At 51.4% G+C, this 9,573-nt stretch overlaps 1 protein-coding gene across 1 annotated transcript; it reads left to right on the top strand.

Annotated features, from left to right (window-relative positions):
* Positions 1 to 3,466: 3,466 nt before the first annotated feature.
* On the top strand, positions 3,467 to 7,459 carry LOC123106206 (trihelix transcription factor GTL1). The gene is made up of 3 exons (XM_044528427.1): positions 3,467 to 4,341; positions 4,835 to 6,452; positions 6,556 to 7,459. Exons 1-3 carry the CDS (start codon positions 4,004 to 4,006, stop codon positions 6,955 to 6,957), a joined length of 2,358 nt encoding a protein of 785 aa, XP_044384362.1. The 5' UTR covers positions 3,467 to 4,003; the 3' UTR covers positions 6,958 to 7,459.
* The last annotated feature ends 2,114 nt before the right edge of the window (positions 7,460 to 9,573 follow it).

Raw genomic sequence — 9,573 nt, 5'->3', positions numbered from 1 at the left:
TGAATAAAAACGAAATTGATGTGTCTACTTCCTAATTTTATGATATATGTATCATGTTGTTTTAACATTGTGTCACTGCGCAGGTCATGCCCTTAGGCCGTGTAGGTTCACCATACCACATGTATGATACAAACATCTAATATGGAAGGGGCTATTAGGCCATAATACATGCATAAAGATCCAGAAGAAAAAATGCACGTTCATGCAATTTCAACCAAAAAATAAAAAATAAAACAATGCACATGCAATAGCCTCGCTTACTTTTCAAAGTCTTTGTAGTTATGCCATCAACCTATCATCGACATCAATTCACCTCACCCCATAGGTCCACATACAACCCTATATGTAAACTTAAAACCGAGCACTGTTTTACTAAATTGTGCATATTGCAATTCTAACTAGTGTCGGTGATGTAGATCTTTTTTAGGTGACTGAAATGCCCGGAAGCGTTATGTCTATATCCATATCCAAATCGTGAATTAAATATGTATATATGCTCTACATACATTGGTACCATTTCGTAGTTCCAGGATATGGTACCGTGTGCGTGCAGGTGTACAATGACCGACTCTCCTACTGGCTAGCTGTCCAACACTCGCTTGTGTATGGAGATGAAAACGGCGTTGTACGTACCATGCTACGGTGGGCCTGTGGCTGTGATGGTGGGAAGGAGGACCATGGTGAGGCGATGCGTTGCATGTTACCCCAAACTTGTGACCTGTGATATTGGGGGGTTGGGACCACTACCTAGTCAAATAAATTTGCTAATTATAAACTTGCTAAGTAAACTTGCTAATGTTTTTGTTGCTCTTTGGTCTGATTAATCTTGGCAAATAAATTTAATGATTAAACTTGCTAAATAAGCATTTTTGTTTAAGTTGTTTGTTGCTATTTTCTAGCTATGTCGTTTTAGTTGCTACTTGCTTATGTTTAATAAATAAAGTTAATATTGTGACGCGGAAAGTGCACCGAAAGGCATCTATCCAAGATATGTTTGCTACACTAGCCCGTGCGCTAAGAATAGACACTCAGTCCGAAGCAAGCCTTTGGCCTGCGGGTAGTAATTTTTAAGCGTGACCGATAGACTCTATAGTAATTGTGTGGGACATGACCGTAGGTGCTTCGGCTCACTATACCTCAGACGCAATACAAACGTACAAGTGAAGGAGCTATAGGCCACAAGACATGCTTATAGATGCCGGGCGTGTCGATTGCCCTGCCACCTGGTAATTAGCACATGTTAAAAAAAAGTAAACTTGCTCCAGAGATTGCAACAAAAAACAATGTGCATGCTACATCTAGTTGCAATTGTCAAATTTCTAAGTTTCAAATTTCTCCAGCCTCGCCTACTTTCCAAAGTCTTCCTTGCGTCTAGTTATGTCAGCAACCAATCATCGACCTTCATTCAGCTCACCCCACACGTCCACATACAAACCTACATATATACTTAAAACCGAGCACCGTTTTACTAAATTGTGCATGCTGCAATTCTAGCTAGTGTCGGTTATGTAGATTTTTTTTGGTGGCTCAGATCCCAGGAAACGAAACGATATATCTATATGGATATCTACATAGTGAATTAAATGTGTATGACTAAATACATAGTCCCTCCGTCGGGAAATACTTGTACGAGAAATGGATGTATCTAGATATATTTTAGTTCTAGATACATTCATTTGTATCCATTTTCAAGACAAGTATTTTCGGACGAAGGGAGTACTACTTTGGTATCATTGGATAGTATTGGATTCGTGCTTCAATCAACTCACCCAAAAGTTTGGAGTAAATTGCATAAAACCACCACTTTGAGGGCTACGTTTGCAAAAAATACTAGGATACATTTTCGCTGCAAAAAGCACCACATCTCGCGTAATGGTCTTGCAAAAACCACTGATCGACGGATCTGGCTCGTTTAAGTGCGTTTATGACAGATGGGTCCCACTTTTCGCGTGGCATAATGCTTTACCAAAAAAATGCTAGATGGGTAAAAAAGCAAAAACACCCCGAAACAATTTTCCCCTGTGCAGCCCAGGGCCTTCCATGTCCGCTGTCCGGCGACCTTAGTCAGCCACCGCCGCGCTCCCGCCCTTGCCTGGCCGGTCGTGCGCGCCCCTCCCCGGCCTGCCGTGTGCGTCCATGCCCGGCTTGCCGTGCGCCCCCATGCCCGGCCGGCCGCGGGCGCCCCTGCACGGCCGCGCTCACCTCCCTGCCCGTCCATGCGCGCCCCTGGCCGGTTGTGCTCACTTCTCTGCCCCGCCGCGCCCGCAGCCATACTAGCTGCGCCACCACACTGCCGCCCTGCTCCACCTGCACATCGCTGCACTGCTTCCCCCATCTCCCTGGATCGGTCACGAGCTCAGGAGGACGGCGGCCATGGCGGGAATACGAGTGGGGTGCTGGAGCTCCACCCTGCTGCTTGCTCTGGTGCGCGCCCCGGCTTCCTTCCTACTCGCGCTCGTGTGCGGCGGCCGCTGCACTCGCTCCCGTGCACCTTCTGCTGCTCCAGTGCGCGCGCATGTACCTCCCTACTCGCACATGTGTGCGGCGGCGGCCACCACCGCTGCTCGCGCCTGTGCACCTGTGTGGCACAGACTGGTCGGCAGGGAGGTTGAAGGGCGAGGTGGGCGGTTGCAGGCCTCGCCGACTGGGGAACGAGAGAGGATGGAGGAAGGAGATGGGAAGAAGGGGACGCACTGTGGAGCTGATTGCTTTTTTATTTTTTATTTAGGGGTGTATGTGCAAAACCTATGGACTAGTTTGTAAATTTAGACTAAAATTGATCTAGTGCGAAATATTACGCCACGTAGGCAAAAAGGGGGCCCATCTGTCATAATCTCACTTAACAGAGTCAGATCCGCCGATCAGTGGTTTTTGTAAAACTATTACGCAGGACGTGGTGTTTTCTGCAGAAAAAATGTATCCTAGTGTTTTTCGCAAATCTAGCCCTCAAAGTGGTGGTTTCATGCAATTTACTCAAAAGTTTGAGAAGGTGATGATACCGTGTGCATGCGTGCAGGTGTACAATTAATCACTCACTCGCTCTTGTGCCGTAGTAGCTGTCCAACACCAGCATGTGGTATACGTATGGAGATATAAGATGAAAACGGTGGGGCTGCATGCAAGGACCATGCGAGCAAGATGCGATGCGTTGCATGTTACCCTCTCTTGCAAGAGGGTTGCAATTGGGGGTTGGGTTGGGACCTCTCTTGCAAGAGGGTTGCGCACCACCTTCTCTCTACCTCGCCGTGAGCGTGAGGACCCACCCTAGAGCTGTTCTAGTGTGGCCTTGTCCCTCCCTCCCTCCTCCCATCTCCCACGATCCGATCCATCTTTTCCTAGCCTCCATTATTTTCTTCCACCCATTCTTTTCTTCCATCTCGTACATCGTCGTCTCCCTCCCCTCCCAGCGTCAAAGCCACAGGGCAGTAGAATTACTGTGGGTGGGTGTCGTGGAGCCGAGTAGAAGACGACGTACCAGGGGTGAAGAAGAAGAAGAAGAAGAAGAAGAAGAAGACCGCCATTTCTACCTCCCCAACCTCCCATCCATCCTCCTCCTCCACCGCCATTTTTATACTAGTATTTAGTGCGGACCTCCCAGCTGCTACAGTCCTATACCACTATTCATTCATCGATCCATCCATCTCACTAGCACTAGCACTAGCAGGCAGCTTCTCTCTCTTCCCCATGCGCCATGCCAGCCTAGACTAGCTATACACAGCCACTACTTATCTCACTCCCACTCCTCGCAATATCTTCTTCTTCTTTCTTCTTCTTCTTCTTCTTCTTGCAAGAGGGTGCGCGCGAGCAGCTTCTTTCCCCCGTTTTCCTCGCCGCTCCCACCCTTTCCAGGTGTGCGCGCGAGCAGCTTCTTCATGCATGCACTGCTCATGGCTCCGCACTCCCACACTAGCTGCCGCCTAACATCACCCCAGCAGTGAGCACCGCAAAATTCCTGCTCAATTTCCCTCACCAGTGGCCGGCGAGTGAGGGGAGGGCCGGAGCCATGCAGCAGCCGGCCGACATGCCGCCCTTCTCCCCGCCCGCCGGGGCGCCCTCGCCCATCAGCAGCCGCCCTCCCGCACCGGCTCCGGCGCCAGCACAGCACCACCAGCAGCAACAGCAACACATGGACGAGCAGCACGGTGGGGCCGCGGTCAGCGGGTCGGGCTCCGGGAGCGTGGACGGCGGCGAGGAAGGCGAGCGCGGCGGGTCGTCGTCGGCGGCGGGCGGCAACCGGTGGCCGCGGCAGGAGACGCTGGCGCTGCTCAAGATCCGCTCCGAGATGGACGCCGCCTTCCGGGAGGCCGCCCTCAAGGGCCCGCTCTGGGAGCAAGTCTCCAGGTACGTTACTCAACACTCAACCCAACCTCCATGCCATGCCAATTTAGCAACCTCCAAGCTATAGATCGATCGACGTCCCGATCCGTGATGGATGGATGTCTCAATTGTGCATGAGAAAAATTTCACTGTCCAACTGGGATGGATGGATGTGATGTGTGATGTGATAATTTGATCGAGTTTTCCCAATTAAAAACCATACGCACATCGCTCTCCTCCTCCACTTTTTTCCTTTCTTTTTCCTCGGATTTGCGCCCGTCAGTCAGATCCACTTCAGTTTGGAGACGAGGCATCAATCCCAATACTTAATCCCTCCATCTGCGTCCTGAATTTGGGGCTTTTCCTCGCACCTAATCGGGCTAAAAACCGCGCCTTTTCCGTGAGAGCAACACGTATGCAATTCAGATCGATCATGCAAAAGTGAAGTGAGCTCGTGTGAGTCATAAAATGGAGGTTAATTGTTGTGGTTGGTGTTCGTCAATGGTGTGCTGTGCAGGCGGCTGGCGGAGATGGGGCACACGAGGAGCGCCAAGAAGTGCCGCGAGAAATTCGAGAACGTCGACAAGTACTACCGCCGCACCAAGGACGGCCGCACCGGCCGCGGCGACGGCAAGACCTACCGCTTCTTCACCGAGCTCGAGGCGCTCCACGGCGCGCACCACCCGCCGCCTGCTCACGTGCCCGTGGCGCCACCGGCCGCCCCAGCCGCGAGCACAATTGCCGCCTACTCCGCCGTGCCCTCGGCGCCGCGCGTCCTGCAGGCCGAGCCGTCTCCGCCGCCCCTTCTCCTAACGCATCAGCCGGTGCCAGCGGAGGCGGCTGCATGCCGGACGACGACGACGACGCCGATGGGCGACGCGAGCTTCTCTCATGACTCGGACGGGGAGGACACGGACGAGACGGCCGACGGCGGGAAGCGCAAGCGGCGGGGCGGGAGCGGGAGCTGGGGCCATGGCGGCAAGGCCATGAGGTTCTTCGAGGGGCTGATGCGGCAGGTCATGGAGCGGCAGGAGGCCATGCAGAGCCGCCTCCTCGAGGCCATCGAACGGCGCGACCAGGACCGCATGATCCGCGAGGAGGCCTGGCGCCGCCAGGAGGTGGCGCGCCTCGCGCGCGAGCAGGACGCGCTCGCGCAGGAGCGTGCAGTGGCCGCCTCCCGCGACGCCGCCGTCGTGTCCTTCATCCAGAGGATCACCGGGCAGATCGTCCCCGTGCACGCGCCGCCATCATCCTTCCCCGCAAAGCCGGCCGCCACCGTCACCTCGGTCAAACCGCCGCCGTTGCAGCCGACGCCGGTGGCCTCCGCTGCGCCGGCACCTCCCACGCCACGGCCGCCGGTTCAGGCGCAGCCCAACGTGACTACGCCAATGAGAACACAACCGCAGACGCCGCCGCCGCAGCCACAGCCACACGCAACGCCGACGGCGACAGAGCCACAGCCACAGACGCCGCAGCCGCAGCACCAACAGAGCAAGGAGATCGTCGTCCACGCCCCGGAGCAGCCGCCGGTGGACATGGCCGGCGGCGCGTCGCCGTCTCGGTGGCCCAAGGCGGAGGTGCACGCGCTGATCCAGCTGCGGACGGAGATGGAGACGCGGTACCAGGACACGGCGCCCAAGGGCCCGCTGTGGGAGGACATCTCGGTGGGGATGCGGCGGCTGGGCTACAACCGGAGCTCCAAGCGGTGCAAGGAGAAGTGGGAGAACATCAACAAGTACTTCAAGAAGGTCAAGGAGAGCAGCCGGAAGCGCCCCGAGGACTCCAAGACCTGCCCCTACTTCCACCAGCTCGACGCGCTCTACCGCACCAAGGCGCTCGCATCCTCCTCCGGCGTCCATGCACCGGCGCTGGCACCGTCGCCGTTCCCGGCTCGCGCGGAGGCCGCGCCGGTCACCGTGCTCTCGCCGGTGCCGCTGTCTTCCCAGACGCCGCCACCTGCGGCGCAGCGCGTCGAGCACGGGGCCAAGAACGTGATCATCAACGGCAACGGCCATGGGAACGGTGCGGCCATGCAAGTGAAGGCCAGCAATGGCGCTGGTGCTGCGGCGATGTTCCCCTCCCCCGTCCATGCCGCCGGCAACGGAGGCAACAACGGCACGGCGACGAACAAAGTGGTACGTAACTCTGTCGGCCCATACGTGCACGCGCATGCATTGTCAAATGTCAGTACGGTCCATCAATTCTGATCGATGCCATGGACACGCTTGTACCTTGAAGGAATCCAAGCCTGAAGGCATTGCGAAGGAGACGGCGCCGGTGCAGCCGGCCGTGGCCATGAACCACAGCTACGGGCGCAACGACAGGAGGGACGTGTACGACCTGGACAGCGACAGCATGGAGGAGGACGAGGAGGACGACTTCGACGACGACGACGAGGAGGAAGACCAAGACGGCGTCCCCGGCGGCTGCAACATTAACATGCCGCCGGCGCAGTACGACGCCCACTTCCTCCAAAGGCAGCATCAGCAACAACAACAGCAGAACCACAACCACGGCAACAACCACAACGTCGTCCGGCCCAACGCGGTGAACGGCAGCGGCAACCCGCCGGCGGGCAACGCCACACCTTCATCTGCCCCGGCGACAAGCGGGACGCCATTCCTGGGCATGGTCCAGTGAGGATCGAGCAAGACGACGACGAAGACAAGCTAGCGCTACAAACCAAGAAATCCCAGGTGGTACCGATCGATCTCGATCCCGCTCTCATGTGCCCATACGGATCTACATTTGCACATGCCCACTTGATGGATTGATACCCCCTGCCGGTGCGTGCTAGCTAGGTAAAAAAACCTAAACCCACACAGACCGATCGAGTTTTTACTTCTGCTCCTTCCAATCCAACAACCCTAAATTATTTCCATTATTGTTATTATTATTCCTGGTGCACATATATATATGGGCGGCGTATACATGATGTACATGTCACATATCTTCACCACACTGTACGTAGAGGCATGGTAAATTAAAAGGCGTGGGAATTTTTTTTTCTTATTTTGAGGATACTTTACCATTTTTGTCCAAAAAAATTACTGTCCAGTCTGTGTCATGTAAGAATTTTGTGCTCACTGTCCAGAACTTTACACTTGGTAAATGTGAAACCTGTTTTATATATTTATTCCAATTCATGCATGCATGCATCAGGGGCTGCTTCTTCAACTGTGGAATGTGCCTGGCACTCAGTTTTTAAAATGCTTGGGGGTACCTGACACTTGCTGTCAGGTACTAGTTAAAATGTACAGTATAATATGTGCAGTTGAACTGTGTTTATTCTCTAGGATCCAAAGTTAATTTACACGCTAGTTTATTCTTTTGGTTGGGTACTAGTACTCGTATAACCTAACAATTGGATTGGATGGTACATTACATGACCTGGCGGCATGCATGCAGGGAGTAGTTGCATGAGATGGAGCAAAATTAAGGGGGTGTTTGTTTCAGAAGTCCTAGGACTTTTTCTAGTCCCAGGAACTAGTTAAAAAAGACTCTTCAATAGAGTCTTTTTCTAGTTCATGTAGAAAAAGTCCCTCCCGTTTGATTCCTAAGGACTTTTTAGGGACTTTTTCTAGTCTCTGGGACTAAAAAGTCCCTAAACCAAACACCCCCTAAGTATTCGTCCCATCATGGTTTTCGGTGCGCCTGAATGTCTGGGTGGGCAGCTTGAATTAATTCAGCAAGTGTCTATTGTTTTTTATTATTATCATGAGCACGTAAATTGTGCACCATATGTTTTTATACTAGAAGACAAAAATATGTTACAAAAATAGCAGAAAAACAAGTTAGCCTAGGAGAAGCTTCAACAGCTAGGTTCCCTAAAATAAGGCAGTACCGCTTTTTACGTTACAAGGAGGCCAAAACGCCGTTTCAATATCAATTTTGCTAAATCATATCTAGATGTGCTATAAGTATTGCACATCTAAATCCTATGTCATTGATCTTATGTTGAGATTCGTGTAGATATTTTCTTTTTTATTTTTCTCTTTCTCTCTATGCTTAACTCACTCACTTAGATGTGCAATAATTAGAGCACATCTAGATTTGCCCTAGACACCCCCTTTCAATATATAGGTGCCCTACTATATGCCAAAAGTTTAACTCCAAATTTACAACACCTACACAATTTGCAACGGTTGGGGCGGCTGGGGCAAATTTTGCAATACCAAGAGTTGTTTACATCACTGTGTTGCCCTAAAATTGGGCACCCTAGCAGACTAAGGCATAGCCTAGTGGTGAGAAGGGGCTGATGCCTTCCCACCCACCCAGATTCAAGGCATGGTACTTGCAATTTGGGTTTATTGCACCAATTATACTGTAGGGGGTCCCTTACAGTCTTTATGTCAAAAAAAATTGGGCACCCAGAAAAGATAACCGTGATAAATTAGGTACTCCTTGCGTGCATTTTTGTTTGGAATTACTTGCAAGATTTTCAAATCGTTTCAGAAATACTCCCTCCGTGAAGAAATAGTGATCTAAATGCTTTCATATTTGTTTTTTTACGGAGAGAGTAGATATTACCTTCACTTTTGTTAGAAAATTGTGGGACTGGATACATTCAATTTCAACAAGAAAAAAAAGACATTTATCTTTTTATTACCTAAAAAACCATTGAGGGTAATTCTAGCAGGTGCCCGGTTGGATGGGTAGAAAAGTCAATTCTGGCAGGGATCGGGCGGGAGGGCGGTGGTGCATGCACGTGGCCCCGGATTTATGAGGCTGGTTGTAGTGGGAGTATCATAAGTAGTATCATGCATGCCAACTAGACTTTTTGAATGATGTGGCACACAATTAAATGAGGAAAGAGAGGATGTAGTATCATATCATGATACCATATCATATTAAATGATCTACTAGTTTGTGTCATGCATAGCAATTAATAAGATAATATAAGATACTAACTTATAATACTATGCATTACGGAGGTAGTATCACACACTAATATCATATGCATGATATTAGTATATAATACTCCCCGTTACAACCAGCCTGAAGGAAGGAAGGAGGATGCCTCGACGTCTGGGACAGTTTGGGACAGTTTAGCTGGTGTCATATATATACTCCTATGCATGCAGACGCAGGGTTTCAGTTTAGCTGGTGTCAGTGCCGTATGCGTCAGGCTTTGTCGTTGTAGCAGCACAGCGCAGTAGGTTCTATCCCTCACGAGTCACGAGAGCTTGTCTGCACGTATATATATATATACAAATACAAACCGACGTATGTAGGCCGCCGCTTGGACGTACGTAT

Source organism: Triticum aestivum, chromosome 5A (assembly GCF_018294505.1).
Source record: "Triticum aestivum cultivar Chinese Spring chromosome 5A, IWGSC CS RefSeq v2.1, whole genome shotgun sequence".
NCBI classification, from domain to species: Eukaryota; Viridiplantae; Streptophyta; class Magnoliopsida; order Poales; family Poaceae; genus Triticum; species Triticum aestivum.
The sequence above is the reverse complement of the archived record's forward strand: the minus strand, read 5'-3'. Positions and strand labels throughout refer to the sequence as shown.